A 21228-nucleotide genomic window follows, 5' to 3' on the forward strand; every position below is an offset into this window, starting at 1 on the left:
GAGCCCGGCGACGCATGCGCGTTTATCATAACTCTCTCGCTCTCTCTCTCTCTTCCCCTCCCTCACCAATGCTGCTGCGCGCACAATTTGTTTTGTTTTTAACCCCGAACGTACATTGAAAATACACGCAACCCTAACTTAAAATGCCGGACATTTGAGGCATTAACCCCAGCCGAGTCATACCAAAGAGAATAAAAATGGGACCCATTATCTCCCTGCTTGGCACTCAGCATTAAGGGTTGGAATTGGGGGTTAAATTACCATAAAAGATTCCCGGGCGCGGCACCGCTGCTCCCCTCGCCTCCCAGGAGGTGATCAAGGGTGATGGGTCAAATGCAGAGAATAATTTCGCCATACCTAGTGTGTGTGTGTGACAATCATTGGGACTTTAACTTTAAGAAACTCCACCCGGACAGCCCCGCAAAAGAGGACATATCCGGTGAAAAGAGGAGATATCACAGCCCGGTCGCTGCTAGCATGCCGCATGTTGTGCCTCGGCGTGCATTGTTTACACGACGTGTGGTGCGCTTCTTAATATGTCCGTGTTGAAACTCATTCGGTACACCTCCCAACCGAACCCCCGTACCGAATCGGTTCAATACGAATACACGTACCGTTACACCCCTAGTGGTTACAGAGTTCACTTTACGGACTGTCAAAATGAATATGTACCTTTTTTTAAAATGAAGACGTCACGCTGCCAGTGACTTGAGTAAGTCGAAATGGAAAATAGGATTACACCAAAGGCGCGGCCGCTAATGATATGATAATCCTGTCACTCTTTAGCCCGCTGGTCACGCTGATCAAGCTGTGGGACATTCACTCATTCATTTCTCTCACATACACATACACACGTGCTGAAGGGGAACATTTGAGGCATTTTTCTCAGGTCTCCAGAAGGTATCAAATACAAGTATGTGTGTCTGTTTCCACTTTTCTTGAGACATCACCAAGGAAAAGTATCTTCCATATGAGGAGGTGTGACCAAGTGATGACATAAATCATGGTCCCAATAACATTGCATCTAATAGACAATTTCTCATTGCACCCCTGCTGGTGACATCTATCAAAATGAGGGTGGTCCCAAAAAGGAGGGATTTTTCAAATCGACTGTCGGTTTTAAAAGTGCTCCCCCTCTGGCCAACATATGAAATAACAAGTGTGTGTAAGAAATTGAAATGCTCCCCTTTTGGCCTACATTTTTTTAAAAACAACAAATAAATATGTATATAGAGACATGCTGTAATAACTTGAAGTAAATCATGAATATTTAAAACCAATTACAAAGAAAATTACCCAAAAAAATCATTAACTAAAAGCAGTTTATTTATCACAATGTGTCGACTTGTTCTTATAAAATTGGAAACAATTTCTTATATTCTTTCTGTTTCTGCAATATTGCATTATTTTCTCGTAAAATTATTACTTTTTCTTATAAAATTCTTACTTTTTAATGCAAAATGGTGACTTTTGTCGTCGCAATATTGCCAAATGTTGTGTTGTTTCTGTAAAATAGTGACTTGTGTTAAATTTTTGCAGATTAAAATTCCGATTATTATAGTCAGTTAATAATATTGCCAAAATGTTTAGATTTTCTTATAAAATTGTGACTTTTGTCGAAAAAACTTGCGAACCTTTTCATAAAATTGCCAAAATTGTAAGCTTTTCTTGTAAAATTAAGACTGTTATTGAGTAAAACTCAAACTTTTGTCACAAATGTTCCGTTGTTCTTGTAAAATTCTGACTTGCGTTAAGTTAAATGTTGGCGTTTATTATTAACACTGCCAAAATTCTAAGTTGTCCTTGTGAAATTGTGACCTTTTTCCTGTGAAATTCCAACTTATTTTTCACAACAAGCTTTTCTATATTTGCATAGTATGTAAATGTTATTAATGTTGGGAATACATATCTTTATATATCTAGAAAGGCTGGTCCTAAAGAGGGAGGCATTTTTTGAAGGTCTCCAGAAGGTTTGAAATACAAGTGTGTGCGTGCGTATGCGTGCTTGCAAGTATTAGGGCTGGGTAATATGGAGTTTGTAAGATATATGGATATATTTTTGAAGAATGAAGAAGATATGAATGAAGTAATATGGATATCATTTATTTGACCAAACACCCTCCCTTCCCTCCTTCCAAGAGTAGAAGAACATCCATGATTGGTTAGTTGTTGTCATGATGAGTCACCATTGGTTGAGGTTAGGCCAATCAGAGGCAGGATAGGGTGGGTCATGGAAGCAGGAAGTGAAATCACAACAGACATCCCAAATGAGGAGAAGAGAAGATTTATAGCTTAAAACAACTAGTGGAAGATGGATTATTTTCTCTTAGCCGTGTAGAGCACGTCCATGTTGGCCACATGTATGATCAAACATTCATTCCACTTCTTTACCATCCCAGTCCAAATCCAAACTCTTCTCCACTTGCACATTTGGCAGCAGAAATGCTGACAAAATATATCAACAACATCCATGAAGTCACTTGCTGCTGACCACCACCCTACAATTCTGTGTGTGTGTGTGTGTGTGTGTGTGTGTGTGTGTGTGTGTGTGTGTGTGTGTGTGTGTGTGTGTGTGTGTGTGTGTGTGTGTGAAACAGTCAATGACATCATACGTGTGTGTGTGACAGTCCGTGACATCATACCTGTGTGTGACATTCCGTGACATCATACTTGTGTGTGACATCGCGTGTGTGTGTGTGACTGTCCATGAAATCAGATATTTGTGTGTCTGTCCATGACATCATAGGTGTATCTCATAGTCCATGACATCATAGGTGTATGTGACAGTCCATGACATCATAGGTGTGTGTGACTGTCCATGACATCATTCGTTTGTGTCTGTCCATGACATCATAGGTGTGTGTGACTGTCCATGACATCATAGGTGTATGTGACTGTCCATGACATCATAGGTGTATGTGACTGTCCATGACATCATAGGTGAATTTGACAGTCCATGACATCATAGCTGTGTGTGACTTTCCATGACACCATAGGTGTATGTGACTGTCCATGACATCATAGGTGTGTGTGTGAGACAGTCCATGACATCATAGGTGTGTGTGTGTGTGTGAGACTGTCCATGACACTATAGGTGTGTATATGACTGTCCATGACACCATAGGTGTGTATATGACTGTCCATGACACCATAAGTGTGTATATGACTGTTCATGACATCATAGGTGTGTATATGACTGTCCATGACATCATAGGTGTGTATATGACTGTCCATGACATCATAGGTGTGTATATGACTGTCCATGACACCATAAGTGTGTATATGACTGTTCATGACATCATAGGTGTGTATATGACTGTCCATGACATCATAGGTGTGTATATGACTGTCCATGACATCATAGGTGTGTATATGACTATCCATGACATCATAGGTGTGTATATGACTGTCCATGACATCATAGGTGTGTATATGACTGTCCATGACATCATAGGTGTGTATATGACTGTCCATGATATCATAGGTGTGTGTGACTGTCCATGACATCATAGGTGTGTGTGACAGTCCATGACATCATAGGTGTGTGTGACACTCCATGACATCATAGGTGTGTATATGACTGTCCATGACACCATAAGTGTGTATATGACTGTTCATGACACCATAGGTGTGTATATGACTGTCCATGACATCATAGGTGTGTATATGACTGTTCATGACACCATAGGTGTGTATATGACTGTCCATGACATCATAGGTGTGTATATGACTCCATGACATCATAGGTGTGTATATGACTGTCCATGACACCATAAGTGTGTATATGACTGTTCATGACATCATAGGTGTGTATATGACTGTCCATGACATCATAGATGTGTATATGACTATCCATGACATCATAGGTGTGTATATGACTGTCCATGACATCATAGGTGTGTATATGACTGTCCATGATATCATAGGTGTGTATATGACTGTCCATGACATCATAGGTGTGTATATGACTGTCCATGACATCATAGGTGTGTGTGACTGTCCATGACATCATAGGTGTGTGTGACAGTCCATGACATCATAGGTGTGTGTGACACTCCATGACATCATAGGTGTGTATATGACTGTCCATGACACCATAAGTGTGTATATGACTGTTCATGACACCATAGGTGTGTATATGACTGTCCATGACACCATAGGTGTGTATATGACTGTCCATGACATCATAGGTGTGTATATGACTGTCCATGACATCATAGGTGTGTATATGACTGTCCATGACATCATAGGTGTGTATATGACTGTCCATGACATCATAGGTGTGTCCATGACATCATAGGTGTGTATATGACTGTCCATGACATCATAGGTGTGTGTATATGACTGTCCATGATATCATAGGTGTGTATATGACTGTCCATGATATCATAGGTGTGTATATGACTGTCCATGACATCATAGGTGTGTGTGACTGTCCATGACATCATAGGTGTGTGTGACAGTCCATGACATCATAGGTGTGTGTGACACTCCATGACATCATAGGTGTGTATATGACTGTCCATGACATCATAGGTGTATGTGACTGTCCATGACATCATAGGTGTGTATATGACTGTCCATGACATGATAGGTGTGTATATGACTGTCCATGACATCATAGGTGTGTATATGACTGTCCATGACATGATAGGTGTGTATATGACTGTCCATGACATCATAGGTGTGTGTGAAGGTCCATGACATCATAGGTGTGTGTGACAGTCCGTGACATCACAGGTGTATGTGACAGTCCATGACATCATAGGTGTGTGTGACACTCCATGACATCATAGGTGTGTATATGACTGTCCATGACATGATAGGTGTGTATATGACTGTCCATGACATAGGTGTGTGTGAAGGTCCATGACATCATAGGTGTGTGTGACAGTCCGTGACATCACAGGTGTATGTGACAGTCCTTGACATCATAGGTGTATGTGACAGTCCATGACATCATAGGTGTGTGTGACAGTCCATGACATCATAGGTGTGTGTGTGAGACAGTCCATGTCATCATAGGTGTGTGTATGAGACAGTCCATGTCATCATAGGTGTGTGTGTGAGACAGTCCATGACATCATAGGTGTGTGTGTGTGAGACAGTCCATGACATCATAGGTGTGTGTGTGAGACTGTCCATGACATGTGTGTGACTGTCCATGACATCATAGGTATGTATATGACTGTCCATGACATCATAGATGTGTATATGACTGTCCATGACATCATAGGTGTGTATATGACTGTCCATGAAATCATAGGTGAATGTGACCGTGCATCACATCATAGGTGTGTGTGCCTGTCCATGACATCATAGGTGTGTGTGCCTGTCCATGACATCTAGGTGTGTGAATGACTGTCCATGACATCATAGTTGTGTGTGTGACTGTCCATGACATCATAGGCAGTACTACCTCTTATATTATCATCATCATCCTACACTGTATATACAGTATGTGTAAGTCTCACACACACACACACACACACAAATCCTACACTGTATGTACAGTATGTGTAAGTCACACACACACACATCCTACACTGTATGTACAGTACGTGTAAGTGACATACACACACACATCCTACACTGTATGCACAGTATGTGTAAGTCACACACACACACTGTATGTACAGTATGTGTAAGTCACACACACACACACACACACTGTATGTACAGTATGTGTAAGTGACATACACACACACATCCTACACTGTATGCACAGTATGTGTAAGTCACACACACACACACTGTATGTACAGTATGTGTAAGTCTCTCACACACACACACACACACGCACTGTATGTACAGTAAGTGTAAGTCACACACGTGCTGCAGGTCAGCTGACCAAGGCTTGTTTTCTTTCTCCGCTGTGCTCCAATAAGATAGCTTCCTTACAGCCGCCGCCCACATCTTGCAGCCAGCTGCTGGCACTCCAGCCTTTCAATGCAGGCTGCGCTGACGCCTGTGTCTTTGCGCTGACGCCTGTGTCTGTGCGCTGACGCCTGTGTACAGACACAGGCGTCACCACACAGACACCTGTGCGCTGACGCCTGTGTCTGTGTGGTGACACCTGTGTGGTGACGCCTGTGTACAGACACCTGTGCGCCGACGCCTGTGTCTGTGTGGTGACGCCTGTGCGGTGACGCCTGTGTCTGTGTGGTGACACCTGTGTGGTGACGCCTGTTTACAGACACCTGTGCGGTGACGCCTGTGTCTGTGTGGTGACGCCTGTGTACAGACACCTGTGCGGTGACGCCTGTGTCTGTGTGGTGACGCCTGTGTCTGTGTGGTGACACCTGTGTGGTGACGCCTGTGTCTGTGTGGTGACACCTGTGTGGTGACGCCTGTGTCTGTGTGGTGACACCTGTGCGGTGACGCTTGTGTATGTGTGGTGACGCCTGTGTCTGTGTGGTGACACCTGTGCGGTGACGCTTGTGTATGTGTGGTGACGCCTGTGTCTGTGTGGTGACACCTGTGCGGTGACGCCTGTGTCTGTGTGGTGACACCTGTGTGGTGACGCCTGTGTGCTGACACCTGTTGTGTATAAATAACATGTTGCAGGGTATATATAAGGGGTCACCAAGGCGGTGCCCGTAAGGACCAGATGAGTCGCCCGCTGGCCTGTTCTAAAAATAGCTCAAAAAGCAGCACTTACCAGTGAGCTGCCTCTATTTTTTTTATAATTTTATTTATTTACTAGCAAGCTGGTCTCGCTTTGCTCGACATTTTTAATTCTAAGAGAGACAAAACTCAAATAGAATTTGAAAATACAAGAAAATATTTTAAAGACTTGGTCTTCACTTGTTTAAATAAATGCATTTATTTTTTTACTTTGCTTCTTATAACTTTCAGAAAGACAATTTTAGAGGAAATACAACCTTAAAAATGATTTTAGGATTTTTAAACACAAAAAAACTTTTTACCTTTTTAAATTCCTTCCTCTTCTTTCCTGACAATTTAAATCAATGTTCAAGTAAATTTTTTTAATTGTAAAGAATAATAAATAAATTGTATTTTAATTCTTCATTTTAGCTTCTGTTTTTTCAACGAAGAATATTTGTGAAATATTCCTTCAAACTTATTTTGATTAAAATTAAAAAAATATATATTCTGGCAAATCTAGAAAATCTGTAGAATCAAATTTAAATTTCTCTGGAGCCGCAAAAAATTAAAAGCCAGTCTTTTGAATTTATTTTAAAAAAAATTTTGGGAAAATGTAGAAGAAATAATGATTTGTCTCAGAAATATAGCTTGGTCCAATTTGTTATATATTCTTACAAAGTGCAGATTGGATTAACTTATTTAAAACATGTCATCAAAATTCTAAAATTTATCTTAATCAGGAAAAATTACTAATGATGTTCCATAAATTCTTTTTTTTTATTTTTCCAAAAAGATTCGAATTAGCTAGTTTTTCCCCTTCTTTTTTACGGTTGAATTTTGAATTTCAAAGAGTCGAAATTGAAGAGAAACTGTGTTTCAAATTTTCATGTTCATTTTTTTCCTGATTTCTCCGCTTTTAAACCGTTCAATTAAGTGTTTTTTTCATCATTTATTCTCTACAAAAAAACCTTCCGTAGAAGGAAAAAAAATGTATGACGGAATGACAGAAATACCCTTTTTTTAAATATATTTATCTGTTTCTATATATATTTATTGTGAGAAATCATTAAGATAATCAGTGTTTCCACAAAGATATCATTATTTATTAATAATAACATAGAGTTAAAGGTAAATTGAGCAAATTGGCTATTTCCCAAGAAGTAGCTCTTGGTTTCAAAAAGGTTGGTGACCCCTGCTGTAAAGCATGATACTGATAAATAATATGTTGCAGGGTGTAAAGCATGATACTGATAAATAACAAGATGTTGCAGGGTGTAAAGCATGATACTGATAAATAACAAGATGTTGCAGGGTGTAAAGCATGATACTGATAAATAACAAGATGTTGCAGGGTTTAAACATGATACTGATAATTAACATGTTGCAGGGTGTAAAGCATGATACTGATAAATAACATGTTGCAGGGTGTAAAGCATTATACTGATAAATAACAAGATGTTGCAGGGTGTAAAGCATGATGATACTGATAAATAAGATGTTGCAGGGTGTAAAGCATGATACTGATAAATAACATGTTGCAGGGTGTAAAGCATGATACTGATAAATAAGATGTCGCAGGGTGTAAAGCATGATACTGATAAATAACAATGTGTTGCAGGGTGTAAAGCATGATACTGATAAATAACAAGATGTTGCAGGGTTTAAACATGATACTGATAATTAACATGTTGCAGGGTGTAAAGCATGATACTGATAAATAACAAGATGTTGCAGGGTGTAAAGCATGATGATACTGATAAATAACATGTTGCAGGGTGTAAAGCATGATACTGATAAATAACATGTTGCAGGGTGTAAAGCATGATACTGATAAATAAGATGTCGCAGGGTGTAAAGCATGATACTGATAAATAACAATGTGTTGCAGGGTGTAAAGCATGATACTGATAAATAACATGTTGCAGGGTGTAAAGCATGATACTGATAAATAACATGTTGCAGGGTGTAAAGCATGATACTGATAAATAAGATGTCGCAGGGTGTAAAGCATGATACTGATAAATAACATGTTGCAGGGTGTAAAGCATGATACTGATAAATAACATGTTGCGGGGTGTAAAACATGATACTGATAAATAACATGCTGCAGGGTGTAAAGCATGATACTGATAAATGACATGTTGCAGGGTGTAAAGCATGATACTGATAAATAACATGTTGCAGGGTGTAAAGCATGATACTGATAAATAACATGTTGCAGGGTGTAAAGCATGATACTGATAAATAAGATGTCGCAGGGTGTAAAGCATGATACTGATAAATAACAATGTGTTGCAGGGTGTAAAGCATGATACTGATAAATAACATGTTGCAGGGTGTAAAGCATGATACTGATAAATAAGATGTCGCAGGGTGTAAAGCATGATACTGATAAATAACATGTTGCAGGGTGTAAAGCATGATACTGATAAATAACATGTTGCGGGGTGTAAAACATGATACTGATAAATAACATGCTGCAGGGTGTAAAGCATGATACTGATAAATGACATGTTGCAGGGTGTAAAGCATGATACTGATAAATAAGATGTTGCAGGGTGTGAAGCATGATACTGATAAATAATGTGTTGCAGGGTGTAAAGCATGATACTGATAAATAAGATGTTGCAGGGTGTAAAGCATGATACTGATAAATAACAATGTGTTGCAAGGTGTAAAGCATGATACTGATAAATAACAATGTGTTGCAGGGTGTAAAGCATGATACTGATAAAGCATGTTGGCCTCCCTATTTGAGAAGAAGTGATCCACACTTAACATTTCATATGTATATGTGTCAACTCTAACCAGTTGACCTAGTCCACATTTCTAAGCTGTTTGTGCCTTCAGACAATTCTTTGTGCCAAAGCCAGACTTTGGAACAGGAAGTTGCTAATTGTGTTTGTCTGCTGCTGCCACAAAGTCTACACCTCAACTTTCTTGTCTGCTGACGCATCGTAAAAACATTTCACTCAAAAGCCTCAGGCCCCCTTTGGCTAAAATGCAAATATTTGAGTTCAAAGAACAGTTGTAGTGGAATATCTCCCTAGTGGTATGTATTTGTATGTGAGGATGTGCTCATGACTGGAAACACTCAATCTTTTCTTTTTTGCTGCTCTATGATTTTTAGCACTGGTTATTTTTTTAGTGCACAAGCATGTCGTTATTGAGGCAATTTTTGCAAAGAAGCTGGCACTTATTGTTTGGCAAAAACAACATTTGTAAAACCTGTTTTATTTGACATGCTACAAAAAAAAGGCCCAGAATATGAGGATGTCAGAAAAGTGAGGAAAGCCGAGATAAAAAAGCAGCTTGAAGAAAGTCCAGTGTCTCTGGCATGACTGCGTGTCCCCCCTCCCCTCCCCCATCTTGCCTGGGCTTGTTTGCAGCCATTTTACTCCCCCCCCACCTCCCACTGCCTGCCAGTCACTAAGGGCCGGGGGGTCGGCAACCCCCGGCATGCGGCTCTTCAGCGCCGCCCTAGTGGCTCTCTGGAGCTTTTTCAAAAATATATGAAAACTAGAAAAAGATGAGGGTAAAACATATTTTTTGTTTCAATATGGTTTCTGTGGGAGGACAAACATGACACAAACCTCCCTAATTGCTATAAAGCACACTGTTTATATTAAACATGCTTCACTGATTCCAGTATTTGGCAAGCGGCGTTTTGTCCTACTAATTTTCGGTCCTTGAACTCCCCGTAGTTCGTTTACATCAGGGGTGTCCAAACTTTTTCCACTGAGGGCCGCACAGTGAAAAATCAAAGCAAGCATGGGCCGTTTTGATATGTTTTTATTTCAAAAACCAATACAATATACAGTATGTGTAAAAATATACATTTAGGCCTCCACTTGATCCCGGGGACCCCAAAGGATTTTGGTCATAAAAATATTTAAAATGTGTCATTAATTCAACATTAGGTCTATCTGTCAATATAAAGTTTTTCAAAGATTTAAGTTGTATGCCCTCTTTGTCAAAGAAAACCTTGTTTTGTTATGGAAAAAAAAAATGCAATAGTTTCCACCAGTAGAATTTTAAAGTGGAATGTTTGAGATTATAGAATAATTGGAGCCTTAAAGGGGGACATTATCACAATTTCAAAAGGGTTAAAAACAATATAAATCAGTTCCCAGTGACTTGTTGTATTTTTTGAAATTTTTTTCTAAATTTTACCGGTCTCGGAATATCCCTAAATAAACCTTTAAAGTGCATTATTTTCGTCTCTCTGCGAAGACACTGGCCATTTCCCTGTGACGTCACACAGTGCTGCCAATGTAAACAAACAGTGGGAATACCACAGCACGATATAGCGACATTAGCTCGGATTCAAACTCGGATTTCAGCGACTTAAGCGATTCAACAGATTACGCATGTATTGAAACAGATGGTTGGAGTATGAAAATATTGAAGAAGAAACTGAAGCTATTGAGCGAATAGCTATTGACGCTATTCATAGCCATAGCATGGCCGAATAGCTGCGTTAGCATCGCCGGTAAAATGTGCGGACCAAACGATCAGGACTTTCGCATCTTTTGACACGGGAGCAACTTAAATCCGTCGATTGGTAAGTGTTTTTTTTCGCATTAAATGTGGGTGGAAGGAAACATAATATAGTTGCAAATGCATCTACAGGTTATCCATACATCTCTGTTCCATGTCTGCTTTAGCACCGCCGGTAAATAACATGTTAGCATCGATTAGCTGGCAGTCAAAATCAACAAAACTCACCTTTTTGATTTTGTTGACTATCGTTGCAAATGCATCTGCAGGTTATCCATACATCTCTGTGCCATGTCTGCCTTAGCATCGCCGGTCAAATGTGGAGACACTCTGGCACATTCAATGGGGGTCTGACACTTTGGCATCTTCGGGCCAGTGGTGCAACTTGAATCCCTCCCTGTTAGTGTTGTTACACCCTCCGACAACACACCGACGAGGCATGATGTCTCCAAGGTTCCAAAAAATAGTCAAAAAAAACGGAGCTGAGACCCGGTGTTTGTAATGCGTTGAAAATTAAAATGATGGGTGTGTTACCTCGGCGACGTCACATTCTGACGTCATCGCCTCCAGCGCGATAAACAGAAAGGCGTTTAATTCGCCAAAATTCACCCATTTAGAGTTCGGAAATCGGTTAAAAAAATAGATCAAGGTATATATTGACGCTTACATAGGTCTGGTGATAATGTTCCCTTTTAAACATCCTTCACTGATTCCAGTATTTGGCAGGCGCCGTTTTGTCCTACTAATTTTCGGTCCTTGAACTCTGCATAGTTTGTTTACATCAGGGGTGTCCAAACTTTTTCCACTGAGGGCTGCACACTGAAAAATCAAAGCAAGCGGGGGCCATTTTGATGTTTTTATTTCAAAAAACAGTACAATATATGTGTAAAAATATACATTTAGGCCTCCACTCAGGCTTGATCCCAGGGACCCCAAAGGATTTTGGTCATAAAAATATTTAAAATGCGTCATTAATTTGTATTATTGTTATTCAAGGTTTAAATCTCTAGATCAGGGCTGAGAGAGCCATGAAAGCCAAATATTTCAAAATGTATTTCCATGAGAGCCATATAATATCTTTTAACACTGAATACAACGAAATGTGTGCATTTTTAAGTAAGACCAACATTTTAAGAGTATAATACGCATCTTATTCTTTTTAATAACATTGTTATTCTAAAAGTTAACCAATAATAAATATAATACTTCTTTCCATTAATGCGACATCTTGAACAGGTGCGATAGAAAAGGGAGGCTTGGATTAAAATGCATGAGAATGTTTTATAATTTGAACGTTATTTTTAACACTGTGATTACCAGCGGAATTATTAATTACTTATCATGTTAAGCAATGTCAGCTAAGATTTATATGAGAGCCAGATGCAGTCATCAAAAGAGCCACATCTGGCTCCTGAGCCATAGGTTCCCTACCCCTGCTCTAGATCAACATTAGGTCTATCTGTCAATATAAAGTTTTTAATATTTAAGTTGTATGCCCTTTTTGTCAAAGAAAACCTCGTTTTGTTATGATTAAAAAAACACAAAATATGCAATAGTTTCCCCCAATAGAATTTTAAAGTGGAATATTTGAGATTATAGAATAATTGGAGCCTTAAAAATGTCAACACATAACACCATTGATTTCAATTTTTTTTTTTTTTTGCAATGACACAAAAAAATATCGCACTAAAATTATTGGGGTTTCAAAAGGGTCCTACTCATTAAAAAAAAAAACTTTAATTTTTTTTTACTGTTTAAACACAATCGTCTTGAGATCAACTTCAGATCCATTTGTCAATTATAACTTTTTTTGTTGTTTATGTTTTTTGTTTCTTCTTATTAGGCCCTTCTTCAGAAAAAACACTCTGTTTTTTATAGGGCAAACAAAATATGCAACATTTTACCCCAAAAATATCTCAAAGTGGAATATTTAATGTGACATTGATTTTGATTATTAAAGAAAATAACAGCCTGCATGGCAGCTTTGTGTTATTATTAGTCAATCAATGTTTACTTATATAGCCCTAAATCACTAGTGTCTCAAAGGGCTGCACAAACCACTCCGACATCCTCGGTAAGCCCACATAAGGCCAAGGAAAACTCACACTATTAGGGTAAACATTGAAACATTTTGTTGTCACATTTCACCTGTTTACTCTTTTATACAACTTTTTCTGTTTTTTATTTTTTTAATCGTATTTTTAGAATGTGCTTAGGGCCGTTAAAAAATTACCCCCGGGCTGCACTTTGGACACAACCTGGTTTACATGTAGAACTTTCTCCGACTTTCTAGGACGTGTTTTATGCCACTCCTTTTTCTGTCTCATTTTGTCCACCAAACTTTTAACGTTGTGCATGAATGCACAAAGGTGAGTTTTGTTGATGTTATTGACTTGTGTGGAGTGCTAATCAGACATATTTGGTCACTGCATGACGGCTATGTCATGCAGTGACTATTTAGGCTAGCTGTATGTACATATTGCATCATTATGCCTCATTTGTAGCTATATTTGAGCTCCTTTAAGTCCTAATAATTCAATTTATATCTCATGACACACTATCTTTATGTTTTTTGCGGCTCCAGACGGATTTGTTTATGTATTTTTGGTAGAATATGGCTCTTTCAACATTTTGGGTTGCCGACCCCTGCTATGGGCTCAAACACCCCCATCTCCCCACCTCCCACTGCCTGCCAGTCACTATGGTGTCATACACCCTCCCACTGCCTGCCAGTCACTATGGTGTCATACACCCTCCCACTGCCTGCCAGTCAGTATAATGTCATACACCCCCCCCCCCCCCCCCCACCCCCCCAGTATGGGCTCATCAGTCTCCAAAGTGCGGACAATAGCTTGAAGTAGCATCAGAATATATTCAAGCCATTATCATTTATTTCTGATTTAAAGTTAGTTAAAGTAGCAATGATTGGCACACACACACACACACACACACACACACACACAAAGTGTGGTGAGATTAACCTCTGCATTTGACCCATCACCCTTGGGAGGTGAGGGGAGCATTGAGTAGCAGCGGTGGCCGCGCCCGGGAATGATTTGTGGTGATTTAACCCCCAATTACAACCTTTGATGCTGAGTTTCAAGCAGGGAGTTAATGGCTCCCATTTTTATAGTCTTTGGTATGATTCGGCCGGGGTTTGAACTCACAACCTGCCCATCTCAGGACGAACATTCTAACCCAGGGGTCACCAACCATTGTGAAAGCAAGAGCTACTTCTTGGGTACTGATTAATGCGAAGGGCTACCAGTTTGATACACACTTAAATAAATTACCAGAAATAGCCAATTGGCTCAATTGACCTTTTACTCTGTTATTATTAATGATTAATGATATTTATCTTTGTGGAAACACTGATCATCTTAATGATTTCTCACAATATATATATATAGAAACAGATAAATATAAAATAATTTAAAAAAGGGTATTTCTGTCTGTCATTCCGTCGTACATTTTTTTTCCTTCTACAGAGGGTTTTTTGTAGGGAATAAATGATGAAAAAAACACTTAATTGAAAAGTTTAAAAGAGGAGAAAACAGGAAAAAAATTCAAATTTGAATTATAGATTATCTTCAATTTCGACTCTTTAAAATTCAAAATTCAACCGAAAAAAAGAATAGAAAACCTAGCTAATTCAAATATTTTTGAAAAAATTAAAAAAATAATTTATGGAATATTAGTAATTTTTCTTGATTAAGATTAATTTTATAATTTTGATGACATGTTTTAAATAGGTTAAAATCCAATCTGCACTTTGTTAGAATATATAACAAATTGGACCAAGCTATATTTCTAACAAAGACAAATCATTATTTCTTCTAGATTTTCCAGAACAAACATTTTAAAAGAAATTCAAAAGACTTTGAAATAAGATTTAAATTTGATTCTACAGATTTTTTTTAGATTTGCCAGAACAATTTTATAAAATTTTAATCATAATAAGTTTGAATAAATATTTCACAAATATTCTTCATTGAAAAAACAGAAGCTAAAATGAAGAATTAAATTGAAATGTATTTATTATTCTTTACAAAAAAAAAAATACCTGAACATTGATTTAAGTTGTCAGGAAAGAAGAAGTAATTTAAAAGTTAAAAAGGTTTAAAATCCTAAAATCGTTTTTAAGGTGGGGCTGTATAGCTCGGTTGGTAGAGTGGCCGTGCCAGCAACTTGAGGGTTGCAGGTTCAATTCCCGCTTCCGCCATCCTTGTCACTGCCGTTGTGTCCTTGGGCAAGACACTTTACCCATCTGCTCCCAGTGCCACCCACACTGGTTTAAATGTAACTTAGATATTGGGATTCACTATGTAAAGCGCTTTGAGTCACTTGAGAAAAGCGCTATATAAATATTTTTCACTTCACTTCACTTGTCTTGACAGAAGAGGAAGTAATTTAAAAGTTAAAAAGGTTTAAAATCCTAAAATCGTTTTTAAGGTTGTATTTTTTCTCTAAAGTTGTCTTTCTGAAAGTTATGAAAAGCAAAGTACAAAAAATAAACAAATTTATTTAAACAAGTGAAAACCAAGTCTTTAAAATATTTTCTTGGATTTCCAAATTCTATTTGAGTTTTGTCTCTCTTAGAATTAAAAATGTCGTGCAAAGCGAGACCAGCTTGCTAGTAAATAAATACAATTTAAAAAATAGATGCAGCTCACTGGTAAGTGCTGCTATTTGAGCTATTTTTAGAACAGGCCAGCGGGCGACTCATCTGGTCCTTACGGGCGACCTGGTGCCCGCGGGCACAGTGTTGGTGACCCCTGGTGCAGACACATAGAATCATCATACTGCTGTGATTAAATGCATCAAGTGTTCATTCAAGGCAAAGGCAAAATATCCACATGGGATAAGGTGTAAAGGTTCTATGCCATGGTGGAACTTATTATTGCGGTGGTTTGTTAGGATCACAAGGTTCCCCGCATGGTGGAACGTATTACTGCTGTGGTTTGTTAGGATCACAAGGTTCTATGCCATGGTGGCACTTATTACTGCTGTGGTTTGTTAGGATCACAAGGTTCTATGCCATGGTGGAACTTATTACTGCTGTGGTTTGTTAGGATCACAAGGTTCTATGCCATGGTGGAACTTATTACTGCTGTGGTTTGTTAGGATCACAAGGTTCTATGCCATGGTGGAACTTATTACTGCTGTGGTTTGTTAGGATCACAAGGTTCTATGCCATGGTGGAACTTATTACTGCTGTGGTTTGTTAGGACCACAAGGTACTATACCATGGTGGAACATATTCCTGCTGTGGTTTGTTAGGATCACAAAGTTCAATGCCATGGCGGAACTTATTACTGCTGTGGTTTGTTAGGACCACAAGGTTCTATACCATGGTGGAACTTATTACTGCTGTGGTTTGTTAGGATCACAAGGTTCTATGCCATGGTGGAACTTATTTCTGCTGTGGTTTGTTAGGATCACAATGTTCTATGCCATGGTGGAACTTATTACTGCTGTGGTTTGTTAGGATCACAAGGTTCTTTGCCATTGTGGAACTTATTACTGCGGTGGTTTGTTTGGACCACAAGGTTCTATGCCATGGTGGAACTTATTTCTGCTGTGGTTTGTTAGGATCACAAGGTCTATGCCATGTTGGAACTTATTTCTGCTGTGGTTTGTTAGGATCACAATGTTCTATGCCATGGTGGAACTTATTACTGCTGTGGTTTGTTTGGACCACAAGGTTCTTTGCCATGGTGGAACTTATTACTGCGGTGGTTTGTTTGGACCACAAGGTTGTATGCCATGGTGGAACTTATTACTGCTGTGGTTTGTTTGGACCACAAGGTTCTATGCCATGGTGGAACTTATTACTGCTGTGGTTTGTTAGGACCACAAGGTTCTATGCCATGGTGGAACTTATTACTGCGGTGGTTTGTTTGGACCACAAGGTTATATGCCATGGTGGAACTTATTACTGCGGTGGTTTGTTTGGACCACAAGGTTATATGCCATGGTGGAACTTATTACTGCTGTGGTTTGTTAGGACCTTAAGGTTTATGCCATGGTGGAACTTATTACTGAGGTGGTTTGTTAGGACCACAAGGGTCTATGCCATGGTGGAACTTATTACTGCTGTGGTTTTTTAGGATCACAAGGTTCTATGCCATGGTGGAACGTATTACTGCTGTGGTTTGTTAGGATCACAAGGTTCTATGCCATGGTGGAACTTATTACTGCTGTGGTTTGTTAGGATCACAAGGTTCTATGCCATGGTGAAACTTATTTCTGCTGTGGTTTGTTAGGATCACAGGGTTCTATGCCATGGTGGAACTTATTACTGCTGTGGTTTGTTAGGATCACAAGGTTCTATGCCATGGTGGAACTTATTATTGCGGTGGTTTGTTAGGATCACAAGGTTCCCCGCATGGTGGAACGTATTACTGCTGTGGTTTGTTAGGATCACAAGGTTCTATGCCATGGTGGAACTTATTTCTGCTGTGGTTTGTTAGGATCACAAGGTTCTATGCCATGTTGGAACTTATTACTGCTGTGGTTTGTTAGGACCACAAGGTTCTATGCCATGGTGGAACTTATTTCTGCTGTGGTTTGTTAGGACCACAAGGTTCTTTGCCATGGTGGAACTTATTACTGCGGTGGTTTGTTTGGACCACAAGGTTCTATGCCATGGTGCAACTTATTACTGCTGTGGTTTGTTAGGATCACAAGGTTCTATGCCATGGTGGAATGTATTACTGCTGTGGTTTGTTAGGATCACAAGGTTCTATGCCATGGTGGAACTTATTACTGCTGTGGTTTGTTAGGACCACAAGGTTTATGCCATGGTGGAACTTATTACTGCGGTGGTTTGTTTGGACCACAAGGTTCTATGCCATGGTGGAACTTATTACTGCGGTGGTTTGTTAGGACCACAAGGTTCTATGCCATGGTGGAACTTATTACTGCTGTGGTTTATTTGCAAATCCGATCCTGTGTGGTCAGTCTTTGTGCTCATGGGCACCATGTCAATACATGTCAATAATGAGCAGTTCTGAGGACAGAGTCAGGATGTACGGGTGTTGCCCCGGCAAAAAGGGGCTCTATTGTGTTTTTAGCCGATCTGGCTGGAAGTTGACACACCTGTCCTTGTCAGTCCCCTTAAGTCCTGTAGAACATGTTGCTGTCCTATACTCCAAATCTTTCGTAGAGTACATTGAGCTGTATGAGAAATTTCAAGTCAATGGGACTTAAGTATGTGGTTGTCAGCCACACAGTTTGGATGTTTCAAGAGTGAATTCAACATCAAATATCTGAACTTCCAACTCAAAGCCTCCTTCCTCCCCCCCCCAGGTTTTCCTCTTCTTCTGCGAGACCTGCGCCATGCCCATCTGCAATGAGTGCAGCATGGGCCGTCACCTGGGCCACACCTTTGTTTACCTCCAAGATGCCGTGCAGGACTGCAGGGCCGTCACCATCCAGCTGCTGGCGGACGCACAGAAGGGACGACAGGCCGTGCAGGTGAGGAAACATCCTGGTCCATGGTCAGGTAACATCAGGTGCAACAGTTGGTGTGACATACCTTTACATGGTCAGGGAACATCAGGTGCAACAGTTGGTGTGACATACCTTTAAATGGTCAGGTAACATCAGGTGCAACAGTTGGTGTGACATACCTTTACATGGTCAGGGAACATCAGGTGCAACAGTTGGTGTGACATACCTTTACATGGTCAGGTAACATCAGGTGCAACAGTTGGTGTGACATACCTTTAAATGGTCAGGGAACATCAGGTGCAACAGTTGGTGTGACATACCTTTAAACGGTCAGGGAACATCAGGTGCAACATACCTTTAAATGGTCAGGTAACATCAGGTGCAACAGTTGGTGTGACATAAGTGAACTCCAGTCTATATTTGCTCTAACATACTTCAGACACTGGTAAAGCCCACAATACCCTCTGGGTACTCTGGCTACCTCCCACCTCCACAGACATGTACCTGGGGATAGGCCCCTCCCACCAACACAGTCTTGTACCTGGGGATAGGCCCCTCCCACCTCCACAGACATGTACTTGGGGATAGGCCCCTCCCACCTCCAAAGACATTGCACCTGGGGATAGGCCCCTCCCACCTCTAAAGACATTGCACCTGGGGATAGGCCCCTCCCACCTCTAAAGACATTGCATCTGGGGATAGGCCCCTCCCACCTCCAAAGACATTGCATCTGGGGATAGGCCCCTCCCACCTCCAAAGAAAATGCACCAGGGGATAGGCCCCTCCCACCTCCAAAGACATTTCACCTGGGGATAGGCCCCTCCCATCTCCAAAGACATTGCATCTGGGGATAGGCCCCTCCCACCTCCAGACATTGCACCTGGGGATAGGCCCCTCCCACCTCCAAAGACATTGCACTTGGGTATAGGCCCCTCCCACCTCCAAAGACATTGCACCTGGGGATAGGCCCCTCCCATCTCCAAAGACATTGCAACTGGGGATAGGCCCCTCCCACCTCAAAGACATTGCACCTGGGGATAGGCCCCTCCCACCTCCAAAGACATTGCACCTGGGGATCGGCCCCTCCCACCTCCAAAGACATTGCACCTGGGGATTTTGCCCCTCCCACCTCCAAAGACATTGCCCCTGGGGATAGGCCCCTCCCACCTCCAAAGACATTGCATCTGGGGATAGGCCCCTCCCACCTCCAAATACATTGCATTTGGGGATAGGCCCCTCCCACCTCTTAAGACATTGCATCTGAGGATAGGCCCCTCCCACCTCTAAAGACATTGCATCCGAGGATAGGCCCCTCCCACCTCTAAAGACATTGCATCCGAGGATAGGCCCCTCCCACCTCCAAAGACATTGCACCTGGGGGTAGGCCCCTCCCTACATGGTCCCTAGCGTGAATGTTGTGTGTCTGTGATGAGGTGGCCACTTGTCCAGGGTGTACCCCGCCACCCTGAAAGGGACAAGCGGTAAAAAATGGAAGGATGTAATAAGAAGGGATGAGAAGTGAAAGTTGCAGGCGTGTGATGAGCAGGAAGGAAATGAGCAAATTGTGATGTATTTCTTACTTCTTCCAATACTTTTTCTCTTCAACACGCGTGTCAGGAAATGCTTTGCAAAATAGTGAGAACATGTTGGTGAAAACTCAGCGTTGTAAATGTGAAGTCAGCATGCCTGGCGTCACTCAGCAGTCACGCTCGTGCACTGCTCGGAGGCGTCCAGCTGGGGCGGGGGCAGGGCTGAAGGTCAAAGGGGGAGGGGCTGAAGGTCAAAGTGGGAGGGGACAGGAGGTATTTAAAGGCTCCTTTCCACACTTTCTGATTTATTCTACTGGCTTTTATTCTTCCATGCAAACTATACATACCACTCAAATGACTCGAATAACTAATATGTGTAAGGATGATAGTTGGTGAAAATGACCCGTTACCATGGAGCCCAGCAGGATATAAGCCACACCCACTACATTTTACAAGAAAACATTTGTTTCCATCAAACATCCGCACCAGACTATAAGCCGCAGATATATATATATATAGAAATGTTTATTTACATGCCTTAATTGTTTCCAAACAGTGTCTGTAACACTGCAGTAAAACGGCTGCTCAAACAAAACGTCAGTCATGGTCATGGACCCGCTAGCTGCGCAAGCTAGCTCTCCAATCAGCTAAACGGACTCAATAACTCCACGCTGACGATTCTGTGTATTTACTGAGGAAATTGTGGAACTGAAACAATAGAAAAAGAATGTTGTTGTAAGTTCATCATGCTAACACAGGCACTTGTAAATGTGTTAGCATATGAGCTAATGCTAATGAGGCTACATGAAAACACTCATACAGACATCACACATGGGACAGTTAAGTAAGTAAGAATTGTTTTAGTTAACGTATTTCTTTGAATTGCCGCCGGGGCGCTAATTAATTTAAAACCTCTTCTCTCTCCGGCGTTTACCAAAGGCATGCGGTAAAGGCAAGCATGCGCTAATTATTTTAAAACCTCTTCTCACTCCGGCGCCTACCAAAGGCATGCGGTAAATTTAAGCCTGCGTTAATAAATTTGAGTGTGATGTATGGATACCATCATGAAAAGCACATTTAATAAAAAAAAACTTTATTATGGTCTTACCTTTACTTATAGATGAAGTCCATGCGG

The 21228-nt window shown here is 40.6% G+C and overlaps 1 protein-coding gene across 10 annotated transcripts in view; it reads left to right on the forward strand.

Moving 5' to 3' along the window:
• The window catches only part of trim71 (tripartite motif containing 71, E3 ubiquitin protein ligase), a 63007-nt gene that overhangs the window by 15900 nt on the left and 25879 nt on the right, over nucleotides 1-21228 (forward strand). For all 10 annotated transcript variants that reach the window (XR_009803545.1, XR_009803544.1, XR_009803546.1 and 7 more), the window contains one exon: nucleotides 18421-18588. Coding sequence is in view for 2 of the 10 variants with exons in the window: in XM_061882567.1 (XP_061738551.1) it covers nucleotides 18421-18588 (168 nt within the window). In the remaining 8 variants the exon portion in view is untranslated. The remainder of the gene's footprint in view (nucleotides 1-18420; nucleotides 18589-21228) is intronic.

The sequence above is a fragment of the Nerophis ophidion genome, linkage group LG21, assembly GCF_033978795.1.
Source record: "Nerophis ophidion isolate RoL-2023_Sa linkage group LG21, RoL_Noph_v1.0, whole genome shotgun sequence".
Taxonomy (NCBI): Eukaryota; Metazoa; Chordata; class Actinopteri; order Syngnathiformes; family Syngnathidae; genus Nerophis; species Nerophis ophidion.